Below are 25806 nucleotides of genomic sequence, written 5' to 3'. Positions count from 1 at the left end.
TCAGGTGTTCAGAATGAGTCACTGTCTGACTGACCTTCCAAAGCTCTGAGGGCTCTGATCGGGTCCTGAACGCCTCCTTTATCTTTTCCCCGTGACCCCTCTGACCCCGACCGACTGGCCGTCACTAACCTGCTAAACTCTCTGTCCCTCCATCCTGTTGATCTCACAGAGTCGGCCTTTTCGCTCATGACGTCGCTCACATTCGCTGACGAGCTTCTGTGAGACTCCCTCCTTTCCGAGGCTCGTTTATGAGCAGAACTGTTGTTAAAGCTGCTTCTGTGGGAACTGCTGCTGCTGTCTGATTGGACTGGAAGACTTTGGAAACCTTTATTAACACTGTGCTCTAATGTTGTGGTCGGTTTCCACAATGTCTCAGCACCTGCACCTGCAGCAGGTGGTAGATCCCGACTCAAGGCCACGTCCTGCAGCACGTCTGACTCCCCTCCAACGCAGCTCCTCCATCCTGCAGGGGTTATTATGTCATCATCAGGTCCAACGGGGACAAAGCTGCCTCCCTAAAAACACAGTTGTTTGATTAATGACAGGATGACATTGATTTGGACAACATAATCTTTGCATTTCAGTCAGGCCTCCTGCTGCCTTTAAAAAAAAAAAAAAAAAAAAATGCTGAATTAACCAGAAACTTTTCACCTTAGAATGTAGGGGTGTGTATTGGCATCTGGCAATACGATTCGTATCCCGATACATGGTCGCGATACGATACGATACAATATAAGGCGATTATTGCAATTTTATATATATATATAGCAACAACTTAAAATAAAAAATAACATACAATTTGCCTGTGGCTTTTAAACTAACTTTGACTTTAGTGCAACTTAACAGAGGTACAGTATATGTCTAGAACAATAAATAAATGCTTTAGTTAGTTAATACTTTCTTTTTAGATTTTATTGAAAAAACACAAGCTGGTCAACATGCCCAGGTTTCAGAACACTTCTTTGTGCAGTTACAATGTCTCCTGCAGTGGAAAAGACTTTCCTGGTTAAATGATGGTTTAATTTATTTATTTATTTTTAAATCGAAATGAATGCATTTAGAATCGATCCGAGAATCGCTCAATGTAATATCGCGATATATCGTCGAATTGATTTTTTTGAACACCCCTATTAGAATGTAAAGCTTACAGTTGTTAATAATATTTTTTTTTATCAGATAAAGACAAAGTGTAGTTTTCATAAATCTGAGATCATTTGCTTGAAAAAACAACGTAAAAGGTTGAAATTGCCTCTTGAAAATGTGTTTTTATCTCGACTATAGGCCCTCTCTTATTGGCATAGTGGGAAAAGTTTCCTGCATTGCACTGTGGGATGTGGAGTCCTGTAAACCAGTGTTTCTCAAATGGGTGTACACGATGGCACTACAGGGGGTACTTGAGAGGCGTGAAATGACCGGAAACGATCAAAACTGTAAAAATAAATCTATTCAGAAGCCACTAAATCAGTGTTTTTCAACCTTGGGGTCGGGACCCCATGTGGGGTTGCCTGAAAATTCAGAAAAATTTAAATAGGTCTTTTAATTTTTCTAAATATTATGATTTTTTTTAATTGCAGTTATTAAAACAATTTAAAACACCTGTGTTTCTTACGATACCAATACGATACCGATATTGCAGTCTTCCGTACTGACCGATACCGATCCCATACAATTTCAACACAAATCATACATACTTTTATTACTTATTTTGTGCAGAATGTTAGAAAAGGTTTGATCACGTGATGATACTCAAACAGAGAACAATAGCCAGCAACAGTAGGTATGAGAACAACTTGGTTACATACATTTTAAACTTCAACATAACATCTACAGTATTCGACAATTGAATAAATATAATATAATGTATAACGTAGATTTTGGATGCAGTGCGATAAAATCTGATATTCGTCTTCTGGCTGATATCGGTCCGATATCAATATCGGATCGGGACACCCCTAGTATTTCTATACTTTCATTTTGTGAAATATAAATATAGTTCAACTACATGTCTGAGCTCAAATTTGATAAAAAACAAACTAATTCTAGAAAAAAAATGTCTTTGGGGTCGCCATAAATTCTTGATATCAAAATAGGGTCATGATCCAAAAAAGGTTGGGAACCACTGCACTAAATAATGTTTCATTCCTCTTATTTACTAAGTTAGATTATTTAATCATTCATTCCATCATTATGCTCTATATTTGTTTTTAAATAGTTTTCAAAGCAAAATGTTGTAGTCGGACAAAGGGGGGATTTGGATTCAGAAATAAGAGAAAGGGGGAACATGAGCCAAAACACTATAGAAGTGTTTTTACTTCATTCTTACTGTGATTTCTTGTGTTTAGCCTAAAAAACGCTGTCGAAGTGAGTTTTTAACAAATTTCTGATGTTTTCACTGCAGAATCATTAAACACGGGACGTGATGTTAAACCGTGCTTTGTGCCAAAAGATGGTAGTCAACATGAGGTTCACCATTTGAGAGTGGCATGGGAGCTGTGTCTCAGATATGAGAAGGATGTAAATTTAGAACGCATCATCAGTTGTGTTCCTGTGAATCAGGGGGTGTTTCGGCCTTTTTAACATGAGACACCCTCATCAAGAGGGCGTTAAGAGAGAGGTCATTTAGGTTAGAGAGGGACCGGAGAGGGTCCCATTCCTCTCTCAAACACTCCCTCTATGTCTGCTTCTTCCCTTGTGTGTTTGCTCCTGTACTCCTTCTGGCTTTTGTCTTGCAGGTCCGTGGGATCCTTAGTGTGGAGCTACAGAGTCTCAACAACTCTGTCTCCATCCTTTCCTCTGCACACACCCAACACAGCATAACGTGGATGGCTGTTCATCATAGGAATGGGATCCACACAAGGTTCCTGCTGCTTAACAGAAGGTTTTCCTTGCCACCATGATGAATTCATGTTGGGTGTGGGATACATATGTATGTGTATATACGTATATATGCATATGTGTGTATCCATAAAATGAAGAGTCCGTCCTTAAGACTGCTCTACTGTAAAGTGTCTTGAGATACCATTGGTTATGATTTGGCGCTATACAAATAAAGATTGATTGAAGATTGATTGATTGATTGATCAAAGGTGGCCAGCTACAGGGTGATCAAGCTGGTTTCCCATTCTCTCTCCTATCTGCAGTTTTAGGCCACTACACACTCTGTGCCCTTTGTTTTTTTTCTCCCAATTTCAACCTTTTATATCTTTTTATTTGTTCACAGCCAATGATCTTTAGATTATTGATCTATGAGGCCTACGCTATGTCTTTATCTGATTTTTTTTTTTCTTTTTTTAATGGTCTCCTGCAGCTTTAACCGAAACACTCAATTTCAGATATAAAGTAAAAGTGAAATATTTCTCAGATGTTGATTGAAAAATGTAAATTTCCTCACCAGTGACCCAGTCCCAGTCTTCGCTCCTCCATTCGGTGTCGCGGCTCCATTGGAATTATTTGGGAATAAGGTTGAGGACAGCTGAGGTTTCCCAAGACACTGAAAATCTGAATTGTCAATTCCAGCCATTGATGCCAGCTGACCTAGACTGGAAATAAAATTAAAAAGAGCGTTACAGATCCTAAAAAGGCCCAAACTACTTTTCTATTCAGTGCTGATAAGAATATTGTAAACAGACAAGTATGTGATAATATTGTAAGAGGCTAACATGAGTCTGAGCTCAGTTATGGTTAACCAAAGTGCAAATACATATAAAAAGAGCATATATGTGTGTGTGTGTATATATATATATATATATATATATATATATACACACACACACATTCATAAAGAACAAATACATTAAAAAAGAGCAAATATATTAAAAAAGTGAAAATAAAAAAGAACAAATGTATTGAAAAGTGCAAGTTAATAAAAAAGAGCACATACATTTTAAAAAAGAGCCAATATATATATAAAAAAGACATATATATATATATATAAAAAGAGCAAACATAAAAAATCAAATATATTAAAAAAGAGCAAATATAGTGCATCATCAAAAAGTATATATATATATATATATAAAAAGAGCAGATATATCAAAAAGAGAAGCTAATATATATATATATATATATATATATATATATAAACCAACATAAAAAAGCAAATATTAAAAAAGAGCAGATATATATATAAAAAGTTGCAAATATATCAAAAATAAAGCTTATGTAATCATTGACTAATTTTGAAACCAAAACAAAGGAAGTAACCACTCAAACAACATAATAACTGTACTCTAAACAGGATGAAGAATACCGCATAACTCAGAACTTGTGGTACCAACGGTGTCTCAGAATGAAACAGAAAGAGTGAACTTGTTAACGAGAAACAGTGGAAGATTTTGAGAAATATCTTCCAGTCAGATGTGTGAAAACTGCAGCATCACTCCTCATTTAGTGCTTCCTCTGTCACACGCTGAAGTAAACAAAGTATCACTCACACTGTTGTGATGTTGGATTTTTGTTTGGCTTTATTTTATTTGCTCATTTGGTAACAAGCGTTATATACTGTAATATAAATAATAGTAAATAGATCTTATATTTCTAAAATAGGATTTTAATTTTAGACAAAATGGAAAAATTACCACAAGAAACAAATACAGTCAAAGGTAAAGAAAGGATAATAACCCATCAGTTAAATATATTCATCATTAAAGAAAGGTAATATGTGTGCTTAAAAAAATAAAACCATAAACATTTATTTCTGGAACTAAAAACAAAATAAACTTGAGTACTATTATTAAATCTGAACGAGCATTTATTAAAAAATCTTAACAACATATTCTCATGAATAAAATTAAATTAAATAAAATGAAAGCATGAAAACTGTAAGCATACAAAAAGAATTAAAAAAATTATTGTAATGTAATGTTCTTATGTATTTCTTCAGTGACTGAATGAATAGTAAAATTAATGATGCATAAAGAAACTGAAAGTTTAGGCCAGAGTTTGTTTGGACTGATTTGGACAGATTTGTTTGGACTGCAATGATACCGTTATTAAATCATTTGATCAAATTGTCCACTGGGAGCTTTGCAGCACAGCTCAATGTTGACAGGTAGTCATGGTAACTATAGCTATATATATGCTAAGAAAAGAAAAACAACTTAAAAACCTAAGTAACTCTGCCAGAGTGTCTCTTTTGGGAAACTTTGCCGGTCCCAAGCCCGGATAAAGGAGGAGGGTTAGATGTTTTATCTAGCGATTCCACCCCACATACAGTAACAGTCTTTTAATTACATTTTACATTCTAATATTTAACAATACAGGACAAAATTTAATTATGTAATGTGGGTCTAAAGCATCAAAGTCATGAAGTAATTAGATAACTAACAGTAAGGTCTTTTACCTGCTTTCTGTGAAGTGTCTTGCGATAATACGTGTTTATAAATGGGCTTTATACAAATAAAGATCAATTGATTAGTGAAGTTATTTTGAGACGCATCTGCCTCTTTCAATGGCAAAATAAGAAAATAAAAAACAAGAATCAACAGAAGAAAGTCAATTTGTAGTTCAGCAAGCTACAGATGTATGCAAGCCTTTATTACAATGCTAATATATATATATATATATATATATATATATATATATATATATATATATATATATAAACCAACATAAAAAAGCAAATATTAAAAAAGAGCAAATATATCAAAAAAAGAGTAAATAGATAGAAAAAAGAGCAGATATATATATAAAAAATTGCAAATATATCAAAAATAAAGCTTATGTAATCATTGACTAATTCTGAAACCAAAACAACGGAAGTAACCACCCAAACAACATAATAACTGTTGAATCTAAACAGGATGAAGAATACCACATAACTCAGACCTTGTGGTACCAACGGTTTCTCAGAATGAAACAGAAAGAGTGAACTTGTTAACGAGAAACAGTGGAAGATTTTGAGAAATATCTTCCAGTCAGATGTGTGAAAACTGCAGCATCACTCCTCATTTAGTGCTTCCTCTGTCACACGCTGAAGTAAACAAAGTATCACTCACACTGTTGTGATGTTGGATTTTTGTTTGGCTTTATTTTATTTGCTCATTTGGTAACAAGCGTTATATACTGTAATATAAATAATAGTAAATAGATCTTATATTTCTAAAATAGGATTTTAATTTTAGACAAAATGGAAAAATTACCACAAGAAACAAATACAGTCAAAGGTAAAGAAAGGATAATAACCCATCAGTTAAATATATTCATCATTAAAGAAAGGTAATATGTGTGCTTAAAAAAATAAAACCATAAACATTTATTTCTGGAACTAAAAACAAAATAAACTTGAGTACTATTATTAAATCTGAACGAGCATTTATTAAAAAATCTTAACAACATATTCTCATGAATAAAATTAAATTAAATTAAATGAAAGCATGAAAACTGTAAGCATACAAAAAGAATTAAAAAAATGATTGTAATGTAATGTTCTTATGTATTTCTTCAGTGACTGAATGAATAGCAAAATTAATGATGCATAAAGAAACTGAAAGTTTAGGCCAGAGTTTGTTTGGACTGCAATGATACCGTTATTAAATCATTTGATCAAATTGTCCACTGGGAGCTTTGCAGCACAGCTCAATGTTGACAGGTAGTCATGGTAACTATAGCTATATATGTGCTAAGAAAAGAAAAACAACTTAAAAACCTAAGTAACTCTGCCAGAGTGTCTCTTTTGGGAAACTGTTTTATCTAGCGATTCCACCCCACATACAGTAACAGTCTTTTAATTACATTTTACATTCTAATATTTAACAATACAGGACAAAATTTAATTATGTAATGTGGGTCTAAAGCATCAAAGTCATGAAGTAATTAGATAACTAACAGTAAGGTCTTTTACCTGCTTTCTGTGAAGTGTCTCGCGATAATACGTGTTTATAAATGGGCTTTATACAAATAAAGATCAATTGATTAGTGAAGTTATTTTGAGACGCATCTGCCTCTTTCAATGGCAAAATAAGAAAATAAAAAACAAGAATCAACAGAAGAAAGTCAATTTGTAGTTCAGCAAGCTACAGATGTATGCAAGCCTTTATTACAATGCTAAATATATACATACTTCATACGGGCACGGCACTAGTTTCAGAGAATTTGTGATATAAAAACAAGAAAAAGTTTTCAAACCACAAATGTTCCTGAATGATTGAAGCGTGAATACCAACCCTGCATCTTTAAGGAGATCCAGGAAAGCATGAAACTTAGTGAATGAGTTTTCAATGCTTTCAATGATGGCCTCGTCCTCCAGAACGCTGACAGCAGCTGGTCCAGATGTGCAGCCAGCGGCCGCCAAACTTTTTAACAACGAGCGGTTTGCGTCACGCAGTCGAGTGTTCTCCACCTCACACTGGGAAGAAGAAAAAAAACACCAATTATAAAGCAACTTTCTGTTTGAAAATCACATACACCATACATACTGTATGATATCATCCTTCAATGAAGACCCACAAATGTGAGAAAAGATCAACTTTAGCCAACACAATGGTTTAGTTTGCATTAGAACAGTGTTTTTCAACCTTAGGATCAACCAGTAATTTTTTAAAATTCTTTAGATTTTTTAATTTATTTTTTTTTCAAATTAAACCACCACACGCAATCTAAAACAACTGAATTCTATACTTTCACTTCCTCAAATATACATTTAGGTGAAAAAATTAGAAAATTAAATAATTAAGTAAATAGTTAAATAATAATAAAATAAAAGCAATATTTTTGTAATTTTTTAGATAATTATTCTTTTTAAAATTAAAAACACCACATGCAATCTCAAACAACTGTATTCTATACTTTCACTTTGTCAAATATAAATTTAGTTTAAATTTTTCTTATTAAAATTAAATAGTTAATTGAATAATTAAATAATAATAAAAAAAAAATTGTAATTTTTTAGATTATTATTCTTTTCAAAATAAAAAACACCCCACGCAATCTCAAACAACTGTATTCTATACTTTCACTTCCTCAAATATAAAATTAGGGGGCAAAATTAGAAAATTAAATACTAAAATAATTAAGTAAATAGTTAAATAATAATAAAATAAAAATATTTTTTGTAATTCGATAGATAATTATTCTTTTTTTAAATTAAAAATACCACACACAATCTCAAACAACTGTATTCTATACTTTCACTTCCTCAAATATAAATTTAGGAGAAAAAATGTATAAAATTAAATACTTAAACAGTTAAATGATAATACAATAAACATATATTTTTTGTAATTTTTTACATTATTAATCTTTTCAAAATAAAAAACACCACATGCAATCTCAAACAACTGTATTCTATACTTTCACATTCACAAATTTAAATCTAGTAAAAAAAAAAAAATACAGTATAAAATTAAATAATTAAATAAGTAAATAATAATTAAAAAATATGTTTTTGTAATTTTTTTTTTAGATCAATTTTTCTTTTTCAAATTAAAAATACCACACACACCTCAAACAACTGTATTCTATACTTTCACTTCGTCAACTATAAATGTCTAAAAATATCTGAGCTAGGGCATCTTGTCGCTATAGAGCTACTCCTAACACTACATCACAAACATGATCAAAAAGTCATGTTTAAAAAAAAATCTCTGGTGTCGCAGGGAAATTTGTGACATAAAAATGGGGTCAGGACCCAAAACAGATTGGGAACCACTGCATTAGAGGACAATATCAGTCTCTAAAAAACCATTAATCAAGTACATTTCCACAGTAACTTACCGGTAAGCTCAACTTAAACTTTACATGGGAATTATTCATTTGAATTAACCAAACATTGGGAGTAAATTTAAATAGCTGATGCTGATATTTAAGATAATGCTAAAATATATTTTTCCAACTATATTCAACATCCCTGTTAAGGACTAACCTTCAGTTTTTGACATTTTTCCGTTAATTCTCATGGAAAGTTTCCAACTTCAAAAATTCCCAGAATTTTGCAACCCTATTTGAAATGTTTTATTTTATTTTTTCAAATGGTATTATTTTTAATACGTTATTGCAATAATTAACAGAAAATTCATTGTAACCGACAACGGTCATTGAGAGTACAGTGTATTGTTTTTTTTAAATAAATAAATATATATATATTAATTAAATAAGTCAACAAACAAAAAGAGCAATACACACCACCTGCATACAAAAGACAGAGAGAAAAGTTTAAAAGAAATGAACCAAAGATTTTTTTTGTCACCTGCTTAGAGGCTGTAACACACCAAACATTATTAATCATTGTCAATGGTGAATTAACAGATATCCGTGGGGCATGTAAGAACAAGCATATGTATATACCGTAGTTCACCTTTTTTTTAATCCACTACAAAATTACTCAAAATTTCTAGTTAATTCCAATAAATAATTCCCATTAAAAGTTCATGTTTTTTTAATATTCCTAAAATTTCCGTGTTAATTTACCAGAAATATTCCATCTCTTTGAAACCCTAAATAAATATTGTGTCCTGTAGTTGATTTTCTGAGCAGTAGATTGTTAGACAATTTAGTAGATTTGGTTTTTTATTAAATATGAACTAAAAAATATTGTTTTATTCATCTCAAACAGCAACTGAAACCCAGGGTTTTGTCTTCATTCTACACAGAAAGGCCTGAAACACATCAATGATGTGAAAGATGTAAGAATACTTTTTGGATCCTCTACCTTCATAATGTGTGACTCAGCTTGAAGACGAGCTCTTTTCTCCTCCGCCAGCATCAAACGACACTCCTTTAGCTCCACCTAGTGGACAGTCAGAGTAACACGTGGAGGTATAAAGAGTACTGTTATATCCTATTCAAGCAGAAGTACTGTTACTTGATTAAAAAGTTTTAAAGTACAAGTAAGTCATACATAAAACACTCAAACACAAGTAAAAGTAGTAATGAAATAGTACTCAAAATAAAAGTTACTAGTTACTTTCACCTCCCATGTTAATTGGTGGTAATAAATCTTCCCACGGTTCCCTTACATACAGTAAACATCTCATTTATAAACTTACAAAGGAAGAGACCAAGTTTTGCACAATTGGAACTTAATTTATATATGTGTGTGTATTTATAAGTAGCTCATAGATAAATTGGACTTAATTACACATCTTCCTACTCCTTTGTTTGAGGGTGTAAATGTTTGATTGAAATCATCTTACCTTGTGTCTTTGACTTGTTTTGTAAATTAACATGTTTGTGACATTTTTTTAAAGGTATTGTTTTTGCTTTTACATGTTCAAAAAATAAATAAGTCAAATCAAATCACATGTATTTTCCACAAAGGCATGTGTATAAAATCAAAAGTTTGTCAAAATGTACAATTCTTTGTGAAAAATAAAATAATACCAATGAATTTAATTCAAAAAAATAATAATTATCAGGCTCTAAGTATAGTTACATTTATTAACTTCTAAAACTGAGGAAATAACCTCCATTTAATGCTGTTTTGGTGTTGTGCATCACCTTTAATCTGATTGGTCAGCTATGGTGTGACGCATTTGAGTGTTGTCAGGTATATTTCATTTTTCTGTAGTTTCACAATGTTTTTTGATTGTTTTAACACAAAAAAGGGGTGTAGAAATTTAACTAATTACTACTTTTTTAAAATGTACTTAAGTACAAGTAAAATGACTGACTTAGAAATATACTCAAAAACATCATTTCAGTAAGGTGAGTGCTTGTAATCTATTACTTTCACCTCTGGCGTGAACATTCAAAGATGTCTTTTAGCAGAAAAAAAGAGACAGGACTGACCTGTATGTGTTCAAACTTCCTGTCACGGACACTGACAGGAGACGGTCTGTGATTCACCTCCACCACCACTGGCTCCTCCTCCTTTTCTTCATCCTCGTCATCCTCTCTCCCTGAGTCGGATTCTAAAGTTATCTTCACTGAAGCTGCAGCCTGGGGAATATGAGTGACTTATGATTTTAAATCGTTAGATTACAAAGATGACACTTCTTTAAAAAAACGTACCTGAAGCTTCTGAGCACTCACAGTGACACCAGGAGGGAGAGCTCTGCAAACGCACCAATCATTAAACCAGATTAAATAAAAACAAAAAATAAAAGTCTTTCTAGGATCAAATTGGAACATCTCCTCACCGCTGGCGTTCAGCTCGTGCTGCAGCTCGCCACGGGACCCCAGAGGAACGGTAACATGACCTTTGTGTGTGAGCAACACTTGAGTTTTGTTCTTTTAAAGAAGTTTTCTTATCAGCCACTGTTGGAGCAACAAACAGACAAACCATCACTCGCAGCATCAAAGAGGATGACATTGTGGTATCATGGGGGTACATGTGTCTGTACGTCTTTATCATTTAATTAAAACTCGTACAGTGCCCGTCGTAAGTATGCATTCAAATAGTGGGAGGAGCTTAAGTAGAGTTGTCAATTATGGCCAAATGAGTATGTGTTTGGAAGATTGGATGTACAAAGAGGTGTACATACTCTGTTACTGTTATAAAGGGGTTTATTTGCGGGTGCAAAATAAAATAGTGTGCGATTTACCTGGTTTAATTCTATGAGACATGTGCATGATAAATGTGTTTTTTACTCATTTTTATATTTTTTTCGTTTAGTGTATTTTTCTGTAATGGATGTATTATGGAGTCATTATGTGTAGTTTTGTATCTCTCTATTGTCTTCTTGTGCATTTTTTCTGTAATTATAGTTTTTTGTTGCCATTGTAGTGTAATACTGGAGTCATTTTGTGTATTTTTGTATCTTCTTGGTGTAGTTTTGTGCATTTCTGTTGTCATTTCACACACACACACACGCGCACTCACACGCACACACACACACCTTGCATTATAGATAGATAGATAAAAACTTCACGTCAATCAAAAAAATAATAACTGTTTGAATGCTAATAAATATTTCACACCAAAAAATGTCTTTGATTAAAGCAATATTTTTCCAGCCTTAATAATAAAAACATAAAACTACCATGATGTTACCCAAATACAAAAAAAAAAAGACTACTTCAATCAAAATATATTTTCAATAACAAAAAACAACAAAAGAAAACTATTAATTTAAAAAAAAATGTTAAAATGTAACTCTTTTGGGTGTCAAATATTTATTTGCATTTAAGCTAAAAAAATTAACTTATTTCATTGAAGTGATAAAGACAATAAAAACATTCTTTCTCCATATGGTATGACATTTATCACAATGGTTGTCAGAACAGAAAAAAGGAGTTTTCACAACTATGGATTACATCCTATTTAAAAGTGAGATCCTGTGAGGACAAACATGGAGCAATAATCTGCTAAACTGTGAACTTTACACATATTTAATTTAAAATACATTTTCACTTAATTTTAAATGTAATATAATTTAAACAAATATTTTTTTAAAAAAGGGAATGTTCCTATTTTTTTCACATTGATCATTTGTTTGTTACACAATGTTTGCAGCTTTTTGTGATTGAAAAAATGCAAATGAAGTAAACTAGTGGTTCTAAGTTTTTTTTTCACCTAATCGTGGCCTCTTATTACCCAAACTAACGCCTAATGGTGAAAAATGCATGGAAAACGAAACAAAGGAAATGCCAATTGCAAACTCCAAATAGTCTCCAAAAGTTAAAAATAGAAAAGAAGAAAGACCTTAACATGACTCTAAAAGAAAAGCCCTTGTTTTAACATTTGGGATGAGAACTGAAAAAAGAAAAGAAAAAAAAGAATCATAAATATTTACCTTTTGTCTTTGATGTAGATTTTTCTCTAGTTGAATTCAATAAAAGTCTCCTCTTTGGACCACATGCTCTCTGAGGCTCGGGGCTTGCAGGTTTTATCCAAGAGTACTAAAAAAACAAAGGGTGAAAGAGATGAAAAGCGAAGTTAGTTACCATGGAAACCAAAAAGAAATGTAGCTAAAAAACCTTATTTAACTAAATTAGAACTTTTTTATACCTATACACTTACCTCTGACGACTGTGCATCAGGATTCATTAGTACTCTCTCAATTATGGTTCTGACTAAAGGCTTATCTGTAAAGGTAAAAAAACAACAACAAAAATATATAAATACTACAGATTTTAGCTGCCAAATAGTTAAATATCTATATACAAATGTATTCCTTCACTCGAGCAGCAATCTTAACAAGCTACATAGCACTAGCAGCACCGTGTGACATAAAGTGTGAAGTGTCGGATTAAGAAAAGTTTAAGGCAGTGGTTCATAAACCTTTTTCGGATCATGACCCCATTTTAATATCAAGAATTCGTTTTTGATCAAGTATGTTATACTGTTTTACAAATACAAAGTTGCCCGTATTGGTGACAAGTTGTGCCAGCTCAGATATTTTTATACTGCATTTTAATATTATTATTAACTCGATTTATAATTGAGTGAAAGTATAGAATACAGTTGTTTAAGATTGTGTTTATTTTACAGATTTTGTCTTCAGATCATTTGAGTTGTGTTAGGTTTGGTTTAAAAACAAGCCAATTTTAATTTTGGCTTTTTTTTTTTTTTATTAATGCAAATATTAAAAAATAAATAAATAAATAGCCGTTTGTCACCTTTTTTTTGAATGAGTTAAAATAACATTTAAAAAGAATTAGTTTGTGCATTCTAAACCTGCTGCCAAGATTTCCCAAATTATTGGAAATATATGTTTTGAGTGAATTCCGATTATTTATTTTTTTCCTACCTCATTTACATTAAATGCATCCATTCACAATACCGCCCAAATCTGTAGCTTTTGAGTTGGCCTGCCGAAATGGACTCGTTGGCTGCATTATTTCAGTTTCTATTATTATTTTATTAATATTGTGTAGACATTTTATAATGTTTTTATCAGTAAATTATAATTACTTTTGTATATAAGTTTTTAATTAAAGTATTATTGCGTTGCTACCGGTACACAGACGAATCCATTACAGTAGCATGATGTGAGCCCGCCCCCTCTTTGTTTACATGTGTTTACCCTTTGAGTAGGCTGTATGTGTGCCACAGGCATATTTAATTTTTTATTCGCACTATGCTGAGATGCTAAGAGAATAGTTTATTATTTTTTTTAATTGTAATGTTATGTTATAAAATATGTAGTTATCTGATTTATTAATCAGAAAATTTAAGCTACTGTGAAGTTGCTGTTGCACTTTTGCTTAAACCTGAGTTAAAGCTTGAAATAGTTGAATGACGGAGCCTCATTTACTTTTTATTTTAGGATGGTTTTAAGAATTTTAACTCTTGAGGACAATCACAGCAATAAAGTTACACTTTTGACAATATATCTGATGTCTGCACTCAATTTTTAAGTGCAATGAAAAAAAAATCAAATCGAAACTCAAAATGCCCAGCCCTTGATTAAGGCATAGTCTGGTCCAGCTTCTTACCAACTAAAGGGTTATTACGGATATCCAGCACGCATAGCGAGGAGTTGGTTTTTAACGCTTCCAACAAGCGGCGAGCTCCTTCATTAGACAGACCACACCTCTGCAGGTCCACAGCTGTGCAGAGAAACACAAAAACACAACAGCTGACCAGAGTTTTTCTTGATTGATCGTGCCTTATCATTACACAACAACACACCTTTAACCCAGAGATCTTCAGCCAGCTCACGTGCCAGAGAAACAGCTCCTCGATCACCGATTAAAGAGTTGGAGTTGAGCGTGAGGCGACGCAGACCCAGCATTTGCTCAAACCGAGGCAGTCGATACCTCAGGGACTCAGCCCAGGCTGTGCCGTGCCTCTGCAACCCCTGATGCTGCAAAAACACACACAGGACATTTAATACAGGCTGCAGCACAACTATTACAACTACGCACAATATCTCACAAAGACATTGTTGTAAAAATTAAAACACAACATGTCACGACACCTTGACGATGTTGGCCATATGTTCTGCTCCTCTCCAGGTCAGACTGCATCCAGAGAAGTCCACCCACTTGATGCTCGTGGAATACATCACACTCTGGCAAATCACTGCGACAGAAGGAAAACGTGACCAACAGATTAAAAAAGAACACCTGCATTACCAACGTATAACATCTGGAGAACTTTATTAATTGTATTAAAAAAAGGTTTATTTACGTACCCTCCAGGCCTTCATCCATGATCGGACAATTAGCAAGAGAGAAATTTTCCAATGAGTCACTTTTTGCCAAACCCTGAAACAGGACACCAAAATGTTTATATTAATACCTATCTGACATATGTTTATACAGTATATACGGGCCAATGACGTAGAGATTTCATCGCATGATATTTAATGAAATGGGCATCATCAGGCAAGGTTTGCATGAATATAATGATGGAAATAAAAATAGAAATTCTTTTAAATCTTATACAGGACTATTATATTATATATATATATATATATATATATATATATATATATATATATATATATATATATATTATATATATATAACTGAAATAGGGCAAAAAATAAATTTGAATAGATTTAGAGTAATTTAAAAAAAAAAATTCATAACAGCAGTCATAGCCACACAGTTGCACCACATGATATTTTGACACCTTGAATAACAGAATAAATTACAGAAGTCATTTTGTAAGTAACAAAAAAAAAAAAAAATTCAAAATGAATGTTTAAATACTAAGTTACAACATATTTGGTATCTTTTTAAGCATTTAAACCTTTTTCAACTAAAAGTAATGTAGTTGGACAGAATATTATATATATATACTTATTTATTAGGGATGTAACGATTAATCGTAAGGCAGTTAAAAATCGATTCATAGGTATCACGGTTCATATCAATACTCTGAAAATTGAATCGTAGTACTTTTTTTAAACAGCAGAGGGTGCTATACATTTATCCTTCTCTTGTCCAGAAGTGTAGGTGGCAGGCAGAATTGCCTACTACTCCTAAACATGTTCATAAATGATTCCTTACCCCTTTAGCACCCAAAGAATATCTGTAATATTACATGAATATCTGTAAAAGTCACGTTTTTCTATTAGCTCTGTTTGCTAGCGCATAGCATCTCTTCTTCACTGCAAGAATATCTGCATGCCAACCGACCACTGGGTTAACAGCGTCCTCTGCTGCTCCAAATAAATATCTGACCTAAATACAGTGCAATGACTGTTTTTCCTATTGTTAAGGCACAAAATAAATTTTCAGTTGCACTTTTAAAAAGAAAAGGAACTATTATGCAGTTTTGCATTGTTTACTATAGAACCAGAATTTAAATTAATAGGCTTCTTCGTCATTTGTATTAATCCTTCATTTATTTCATTCAAGATTTATTTTTAGTTAAATTGTATTGTTTTGAATAGTTTATCAAGGAATTCTTTTGACAATGAAAAATAAAAATAAAATAGTACAGTCAGGCAGTTCAGATTATTTGTCTACAGTCCCATTTTGTAAAATAAATCATGAGAGAATCGTATCGTGAATCGAATCGTATCGGGAGTTGAGTGAATTGTTACATCCCTAATATATATATATATATATATATATATCTCAATCTAACAGTTTATGGTCATAAAAAAGTAGAATTTTTTGACCTTTGTCAACATGATGAGATCCCTCTCTCTGAGTGGAAGTCCATGCAGCTGTAGAGTCCTGAGGTTAGAAGATACACTCAGACAGTCTCTGAGGGCTTTGCACAGTTTGAAAGTGACGTCTTTGGAGCGAATGGCAGGAATCTTCCTTCTGATGGTCGACCTGTGGAGCCTCCTCTCTGACAGGAAACACAAAACAACAGTTGGTCTCCATTATCACACGTTACAAAAAAGTTTTGCCAAAAAAATCTATGATTGGAATTAAGATTCAAATCAAGAACTGTTGAGAACAATCACACACACGATATAATAATTATTTTGAAAGAAACTAGTGTTCGGACCGACTGCAAGGACTTACATGAAGTATTACAAACTACCTTCATGCAAATGTATTTCTTTATTTTCATTTATTCATTTTATTTTATTATCTTTTTATTACTTTTTTCTATGCAACTTTAAAATTATGCCCGACTCCTTAGGCCATATTTCATTCAAAATAAAAGGAATTATAAATACTTCAATAAAACTCTGCTAACATCAAGTAAAACAGCTTTGACTAAAAAGTGAATGACACAGACAACACCAACACTGAATGATTGGACAGATATTGTATTTCTCAAAATTTTATATTGACATTTTTTTATATATTTCATTATGTAAATTTTTCGTGTTTTTATTTTTGTGTATTTTTATTGTGCTTTTACATATGTTTGTGTATTTTTGGAGTCATTTTGCATTTAGTTCTTTTCATTTACTGTATTTTTGTTGCAAGTTTAGGGTATTATTTATATTTTAATATTTTTGTGCATTTTTTTACTGTATATGTAGTACTGTGTATTTTTGGAGGGGAAAATCTATTTAAAAAACAATTGGGAATAATATATTAAATACTATTAAACCTAAGATCAGATTTTGTAAAAAATAAATAAATTACAAAATCATTATTTGATGTATCTGAACATGAACATATTTAAAAGTGTCATTTTTTTCTATTGCTGCTATGTTTCTACTTTCTTATGTGTGTAAATGTTAGCCTTAAAAAAAATAATTTGCCCTTTTAAATTTAAAAAACTTTGAACTGTCATCCAACCACAAACGCAGACCATGTGTCTTACCTGCCTCTCTCAAAGCCACACTGGCTTGGTAAGTGCTACTAATCGCTATGTGTTGTAAATGCTTATTGATGGAAATAGAGGCAAGCACAGGTTGCCAGTCTGGAAGCTTTAGCCTGTCTCCGTTAAAGTCCAGCATGTGTTTGTGAAGGTTGGCTTTCACAGCAGGGAGAGGGACCGACTCCTGCCTGGCACACGCAACTTCATAGTAGCCCCAAAAATCCTGAGCGCCCTGACGTCGAACCTGACCACTGTCCTGGATCATTGTGTACCTGTAACCATGAAAAATACACACATATTAAAAGTACATAACGTCTAAATGGGTCTTACATGGTTACTAGATCCAATACCTGCTTATAGCAATGATTGAAGTTATATCACCTTTGGTAATTATGAAAGAAAATTATCACATATCTATGACATCAACAAGCTCATAATAACTTAATTAAACTCATATGATTCAGGCAAAACCTACATATCAGAAGACATTTTTAATAGTCAACCTATTGGTTCATACGCCTACTGAAAAAAGCAGAGGGCAGACATGGCCAATTGTGACAAAACACACAAAAACACATAAAAGCAAAACACATAATGACTACAAAAACAGAAAAATTCTAAAAAAGAAAAAAAAAAGTAGACAACATAAATACACAAAAGGACAAAAAAATAAATACATGAAATGGTTCTATTAAACAAAAAAATAAAATAAAAATGCACAAAATGACAACAAAAATAACTGGGGAATATGCAAAATGTAGCCTCCAGATCAGACAATCACATGTATGTGATAAAAATTGCCCATTTCTAGTCTACTATTTCCGGTTAATTGTGTTACTCAGATTTATGGCCATAATACCGTAAAAGTCATTTTTGTGTATTTTATGTTGTTAATTTGTGGGGTTTTCAGTAATTTGGTATATATTTTTGGAGTCATTTTGTGCTTCTTTGCTGTTTTGTGTATTTTTGCATATTTTGTGATCCTATTGAGTAGTTTTGTTGTCCACTAGTGTTTCTCTGTTGTCCTTTTGTGTATTTTTCTGGATTTGTGCGTATTTTTGTTGATTTTTTGTGTTTCATTTTTCATTTCTTTGTGTTTATTGTGGCCACCAATGTCTGCACAGAACAAAGGAGTGTAAAGGTAAACGTCCAATACTTGTGCTAATAATACCATAATATTATAATGTATGAAACAGACAGTGTGGTTGTGTGACGCTGTGGTTGCTAACGCTGACTCCACCCTGTTTGTAACCTCTACAGACACTGCTGACAAGCCCCGAAACGACCACAATTCAGCCGCTTGTTATAAAACTGCACATTCTAATGTACCGTCTTTGTAAACAGTCCGTCGCTTTTGTTAAAGCAGTGCTTTACACGTCGTTATTTACCTTCAGTCGTCCAATTTCAGTGTCTGTTATTGTTGAGGAAGAAAAAAAACCGCTTGAATGTGGCGCTGCTGCGTCAGTGAGGCTCCGCCCTCTTTTCTTCTTCGGTGAAACATTAATGGCTCCAAGCAGAGGTCTGCTGCCCCCAGCGGAGTGGAGGTGTAAGAAAAACAAATAATTTACACAATAATGTGCATTAGTTTACAAAATAATTAATTATCTTTATCCATCTAGTGATTTTTTAAGATTAAGGTTTGATTTTGAAGGTAATGAATGTGTTGGTTTTTTGTAAAAAATTACAGTGAAACAACAGAACACCTCTCAGTTAGATGTATTCAAACGTATGGGGCGGCGATTGAAAAGTTGCACATGCTAAAATAAACGGCAACTTTTTGCAACATTTAACAACTAACCACGTTTAAAAAACACATGTAAATTTTTGTAAATCTTACTTTTGACCCGTTTTACAGCAATATTTGTGAAACTGTATTTTTTTCTTGTAAAAATATGTCAATGTTAAATCTAAATGTTGCTATTAAATATAAATGTTAATTCTAAAAGCTAAACGTTAAATATAAATGTTAAATCTAACTCTAAATGTTGAATCTAAATCTAAATGTTAAATATAAGTCTAATTGTTAAATACATAGGTTTAATGTTAAATCTGAATGCTAAATCTAAAACTAAATGTTAAATTTAACTCAAAATGTTAAATCTAAATCTAAATGTTAAATCTAAATGTACAGGTGCTGGTCATATAATTAAAATATCATGGAAAGGTTGATTGATTTCAGTAATTCCATTCAAAAAGTGAAACTTGTATATTATATTCATTCATTACACACATGGGGTTAAGGTCAGGTGAGTTTGCTGGTCAATAATCAAGAACAGGGATACCATGGTCCTTAAACCAGGTACTGTGTACAGGTGACAAGTCCTGTTGGAAAATAAAATAAAATAAAATAAAATAAAATAAAATAAAATAAAATAAAATAAAATAAAATAAAAAGATATGGACAGATAGCTATCTGAAATGATTACTTTTATTTTTTCTATTTCGAAATTTAAAAAGAAATGTGACCGATGACTTTGCATGACCACTGACTCACGCGCTCACACACGCGGTCATCTTTTATCGCATCGAAAGGGAGCGCACGTCCTCTCGCTCTCTCTCTCTCTCGCTCTCTCTCTCTCTCTCTCTCTCTCTCTCCCTCTCTCTCTCTCTCTCTCTCTCTCTCTCTCTCTATCCTCTCTCTCTCTCTCTCTCTCTCTCTCTCTCTCTCTCTCTCTCTCTCTCTCTCTCTCTCTCTCTCTCTCTCTCTCTCTCTCTCTCTCTCTCTCTCTCTCTCTCTAATCAAACACGGAAGTTGACACCCAGCAGGAGCAGCAGCAGCACTGGAGCTGGAGCTGCTGGAGCGGCTGTAGCTGGGACACCCACAGCCTGGTGCTGTAGCGGGACTCTGCGGAGGTTCAGCGGACACTGGGGCACTGAGACTTAGCCTCCCCCCCTCCACCATCCACCCCCCCCCCCCCCTACCGAGCTGGACTTGGACTTCAGACACTGCCACATGGCTTCTCTGGGCAGTGCGGAGCGGCGGGCTTTCGCTCTGAAAATCAACAGGTACATGCCATGTAGGACTGGATGTTATGGTTGGTGTCAGGATTAGGACTCATTGATTGTCTGTGGATTACACACACAGCACGAGCGTGTAGCCACATGTGATTGATTAGGATGCAAACTCATCTAAAAGTTATTCTGGCTGCAGAATGCAGACATAATCAGAAATTCACAACTTTAGCAGAAGTTCTCTTAAAGCTGTGGTGTGCACCATCATCATCATCATTCATGCTGATGTGACCAGTCCTATATGTATGGCTACTCGTGCAGCTTCCCCCTCACGTGGATGCTATATCCAGCCTTTCTAATGGGATCATTTCCTGCAGTGTGGAGCCCACAGTGATGGCCCACATGAACTCATGGTTCCTGCTGTGACTCTGACCAGGTGTGGAGGAAGTCTATTGTATAGCTCACCTCCTCTGAAAGAAAAAACAACTAGTCATAACGACAGGGATCATATAAAACATCCATATATAGTAGGGCTGGGACGATATGCTTTTGTCCAGATTCCATTTTCATTGTCATACTTAGTTGCTGATTCTATATATATTGCAATTTTGACTTGTAGAAATAATATAATAGTCACAGTTAAAAAAAAATATTGTGTACCTTTCGTTATTTGGATATTTACGGGGAAATTAGAGCGAGAACTGAATTCCGCTGCACTTCCTTCCCCAGGTTCTGAACCAGGGAAGGGTTTTCTGGTACTGCTCATGTTTTTATTCAGTCTACGGATGTTTTGCACGTTATCGTAACGCTAACGGCAGCCGTCAACACACACTGAAGTTGATCACAACAAACAAGGAGCACCAGTAGATTCATTACACCACCTCTGGTTGGCAGATATTCACAGATTCAGACTTCCAGCATCAATAACTCTTTAACGAAACGTCATCAGTGTGAGGTGGACAACATGATACAAGATCATTTTCTTCAAACGCAGCAGAATAAAAGTCCGTCTGTCGGTCGTTCTGTGTGGTGAGATTAAAACATGAAGGTCTCTTCTTAGTTTCCCCCGTAAATATCCAAATGTCACAAAAAACAGACCCAGATTTAATTTTGAAGCAGAAAAACGCTGCTTGTTTGGGGTGTGCCATCTAAGGAACCTCAGATTCGATTTGATTATTCAACGATTATCGCAATATTAATAAATAAAGACTTCCAAACACATTTCTCAGTAAGCAGCATAAATCCCACAAGAAATTAAATATTTTGCCCACAATATTGGAACTTGTGGATTTTGGATTTTTAAATAAAAAGTGGATGATAAAGGAACACAATGAAGCGTAGTCTGCTCGGAGTCACGTGGCACATCGCGATTAATCTAATTATCGATGTATTGGCACACTTCTAATATATAGTAGGGCTGGGGCGATATGCTTTTGTCCTGATTCCATTTTATCACGATATTACAATTCTGATTTATTGTGATATTTTCCTCAGCCAAAAATAAAAGTGTTTCTAATCTGTATCACAGTTTTTAGGACGTGTAAGCCTCTATAAGCTGTGGTTGGAGGCGTAAACACTTGGAATGATTTTTAGGTCCATCACACGGTTCACAGAGCTACACTGACACGTGCACACACACACACAACTGGAGTAAAACTCTGAATCCATGCATGCTCCTCAGGAAGAACATTTAAGCTCAACGCAAATATCCCAGAAACAAAAACAAGAAAATCTCAGCATTGTCAGAGAATGAGAACATCTATTTTTGTTTATTATTTATTTATTACCTTTAAATTCTCATCTGAAGAATCCAGTCTGAAACTTAAAATAGACATAATGAGACTCGCAGTGTCCTGGTTTGTAACCAATACATTAAATAAACACTAGATAAAAGGGATGCTTTAAATTATATATCATATATGCCAAAGTTTAATTATCATGTAATAAACTAAATCAGCATCTTATCCATAGTGCTTTTAAAATATTAGAAATATTCCTTCTACAGCAGACTCAGGCAACTTTTATCACAGCGGGGGCCACAAAAATGTGATTGTTTGATCTGAGGGCCACATGTTGCATATTTTCATGTCATTTCTGTGTAGTTTTTGTTGTCAATTCGTTTGTATTTTCAGTATTTTGTGTATTTTATTCTCTTATGTATTTTTGTTGTCCTTTTGTATACATTTGATATCCTTTTGTGTATTTTATTGTCTTCTTATGTATTTTTGTTGACCTTTTGTGTAGTTTGTTGTTTTCTTATGGATTTTTCTTGTTATTTAACGTGTTTTTGTTGTCCCTCTGTTGTATATTGTTGTCTTGTGTATTTTTGTTGTCCTTTTGTGTACATTTGTTGTGTTGTCCTTATGTGTAGTTTGTTGTTTTTTGCTCTCCTCTTGTGTATTTAAATTTTTTTGTATTTTCATTTTCTGCATTTACTTTAACTTTAAATGCGGAAAAAAAAAATACACAAGAGGAGGACATCAAAAAAATACATTAGAAGACAATAAAATACACACAATTAGACAGAGGGCCACATGTGGCCCCCAGGCCACCAGTTTCCCATGTCTGTTCCACAGTCTTTAGTGTAATTTATAATTAAAATAATCCATTATTGGAAATGTATGCATCATCGATTATAATCGATTTTGTTAGATTGACGATGCATCAAACTATCGAGTATTTGCCCCGCCCTCTTGACAAAAGGGTACCAATTTATTCATAAGAGGTTGTCAGTTGTTAAATGGTTGAATAATTCAAGTTTTTACTTTGGTATTTTACTGTACGTGACTAAAGGTCGTTTGTTTCTAGATCGTTCACTTGATTGTGATCCAACCCAACTGCATTCCACCAATTGTAGCTCGAGGTAGAAAGATTACGTTTTCTATGCTCACTTTTCATGTATTATTTTGCATTTGTTTGTTATTATATTCAATGATACAACTAAAGTTAAACAGTTAATGTACATTACAGGAGAGCGAGACGCTGCAAAGGCTTTATAGAGGCATGTAAAAGTGATTTACGCTTCTATCGCTGAAGTAATCTTTGTTTGTCCTTCCCTTAACGTTATATTATGTTCTGTTAAACACTTCCTCCCTTGATATGTTTATCAGAAGGCAGCGTGAAGGAAATCCTGCGAGCCAAGGATGCAATGTTCCGCACTGGGTCTCACTTCTCTATTGCTTTAAGGCGGTTTAAAAAATCAGGAAATGTATTTTCATGAGCAAGAAGTAGAGAGGATGCCTAAGAAATGGCAGAATATAAGAGTAATAACCCATAATTAGAGGCTTTTTTTTTTTTTTTTTTTTATTAGTTTACCAGCTGGAAGGTTTGTGAAAAATGTATTAATCTGCTGTTAATGTTGAGTTAAGCATGCGGCAACAATGACATGTTAACAATTGCTTGTGTAAAATATTAATGGGACTTAATGTGTCAGTCTCTAGTTTTTAAAGTCCCTCATAAAACCACCCCTGCTCTAAAAACACTACAAAATATTCCCTGAATGACAAAACAAACAAACAAAGTGACAACAAAAATGCACAAAATGACTAATTCAACACACAAAACGACTCCTGAAATACTGAAAATGAGAGAAGAATGCACAAAATGATTAAAAACACTAAAATAACGTCAAAAATACACAAAATGAAAACAATAATGCACAGAATGACTCCAACAACACAGAAAATGGCAACAAAAACACAAAAAATGACTCCTGAAATATTAAAAATGAGAGGAGACACAAAATTACAAAACAAACACTAAAATGACTTCAAAAATACACAACATGAAAAAAATAGTGCACTAAATAACACCAACAACACACACAATGACTCCTGAAATACTCAAAATGAGAGAAGAATACACAACATGACTAAAAACACTAAAACAATTTTAGAAATACACAAAATGAAAACAATAATACACTGAATTACTCCAGCAACACGCAAAATGACTCATGAAACACAAACGACTCCTGAAATATTAAAAATGAGAGGACAAAAAAAAATACAAAAACACCACACTAAAATTATTTTAAAAATACACAAAATGAAAACAATAATGCATCAAAATGGCAACAAAAACACGAAAAAATACACCTAAAACACATAAAACTGCTCCTGAAATACTCAAAGTGAGAGTGGAAGACACAAAATGACTAAAAGGCACTAACTCAAATTCCAAATTAAGCAAAATGAAACCAATAATGCACTAAATGACACCAACAGCACACCAAACGGCAACAAAAACCCATAAAATGACTCAAGATGAGAGCTAAATACACAAAATTACAAAAAACACTAAAATGACTTCAAAAATACACAAAATGACAACAATAATGGACTAATTGACACCAACAACACTCAAAAAGGCAACGAAAACACAAAAAAATACACCTAAAATACATAAAACGTCTCCTGAAATACTAAACATGAGCGTAGAAGACACAAAATGACTAAAAACCACAGTCAAATTTCAAAATACACAAAATGTAAACTACCGTACCCTAAATGACACCAAAACATATAGAAAACAACTCTTAAAACAAAGAAGTGGCAGAATATGAGTCAAAGACAAGTGATTTCCACTATAATGACCTATAATTACAGGACAAAGGCTTTTCTTTATTAGTTTACCAGCTGAATGGTTTGTGAGAACGTATTAATGTGCTGTTAATGTTAATGTACGGTACGGCAGCTGGTGTGAGGACGTGAGGACAGCTGTGGACACGAGGCCTCTGTTGGTCAATAATCTGTGAAAGTGGGAGGGGCTGAGGGAGGATTGCGTTTCATCTGATTTCCTGTGGGGTTGGAGCTGATGAACATCTGTGAGGCCTTTGTGTTTGTTGGTGGGCTGCTGAGAGCTGTGGAAGAACCTGAGGAAGATTCAATAACTGAACCGCTCTGTGCTGTCAGACTCTTGTTTACTGTGTGTGTGTGTGTGTGCATGCCTCCCTATGACAGGAAGCTGAGCTGTGATGGCGCTGATAGCTGCAACGCACGCCTATTAAGTCTGGGGTCATATGATAAATACACAGTGGCAGCGTCTCTCTGCTTTGCTTCACTATATAATTCTGTGATTTCCTACGTTTCATCTCTCTCTCTCTCAGAATAACCGCTAATGATAGAATAGATTTGACTTTGGGAAACTCGTGCAACCCTCACGCTAATTAGTGCCGCCCCAAAGTCTCTGTTGTTGTTGAGTTTGTAACAGTTTTGTTGTAATTAGGTCTGGGATAAACAATAAGTTGTTAAACGATTAATTTTTCCAGTTCGATTCGACTCGATTTG

General features: G+C 33.6%; 2 protein-coding genes across 5 annotated transcripts in view; one reads left to right on the top strand and one right to left on the bottom strand.

Annotated features, from left to right (window-relative positions):
- LOC114470452 (centrosomal protein of 78 kDa) lies at positions 1–19050 on the bottom strand. Of its 2 annotated transcripts, none has more exons than XM_028458677.1 (16): positions 18955–19050; positions 17570–17838; positions 16458–16633; positions 15018–15090; positions 14802–14905; positions 14513–14687; positions 14317–14430; positions 12899–12963; positions 12672–12777; positions 11076–11193; positions 10948–10990; positions 10726–10875; positions 9647–9724; positions 7164–7345; positions 3392–3539; positions 1–515 (listed from the first exon to the last, which is right to left on the bottom strand). In XM_028458677.1, exons 2-16 carry the CDS (start codon positions 17829–17831, stop codon positions 9–11), a joined length of 2301 nt encoding a protein of 766 aa, XP_028314478.1. In that variant the 5' UTR covers positions 17832–17838; positions 18955–19050; the 3' UTR covers positions 1–8. The 2 variants fall into 2 exon arrangements, with proteins under 2 accessions (XP_028314478.1, XP_028314479.1); XM_028458678.1 differs by having other exon boundaries at positions 314–463.
- Positions 19051–20318: 1268 nt separating this feature from the next.
- The window catches only part of dock8 (dedicator of cytokinesis 8), a 98843-nt gene continuing 93355 nt past the window's right edge, over positions 20319–25806 (top strand). For all 3 annotated transcript variants that reach the window (XM_028458669.1, XM_028458668.1, XM_028458667.1), the window contains exon 1: positions 20319–20572. In XM_028458669.1, the coding sequence (XP_028314470.1) occupies positions 20520–20572 (53 nt within the window). In that variant the 5' untranslated portion in view covers positions 20319–20519. The remainder of the gene's footprint in view (positions 20573–25806) is intronic.

The sequence above is a fragment of the Gouania willdenowi genome, chromosome 9 (genome assembly GCF_900634775.1).
Source record: "Gouania willdenowi chromosome 9, fGouWil2.1, whole genome shotgun sequence".
NCBI classification, from domain to species: domain Eukaryota; kingdom Metazoa; phylum Chordata; class Actinopteri; order Blenniiformes; family Gobiesocidae; genus Gouania; species Gouania willdenowi.
The sequence above is the reverse complement of the archived record's forward strand: the minus strand, read 5'-3'. Positions and strand labels throughout refer to the sequence as shown.

Coding starts and splice junctions, on each gene's coding strand:
- LOC114470452 (XM_028458677.1), bottom strand. CDS start 17,831: ATGATCCAGGACAGTGGTCAGGTTCGACGTCAGGGCGCTCAGGATTTT. Junction 14,906..15,017: donor CATGGATGAAGGCCTGGAGG/GTACGTAAATAA, acceptor CTTCTGTCGCAG/TGATTTGCCAGAGTGTGATG. Junction 9,725..10,725: donor GGAAGTTTGAACACATACAG/GTCAGTCCTGTC, acceptor ACTGTCCACTAG/GTGGAGCTAAAGGAGTGTCG.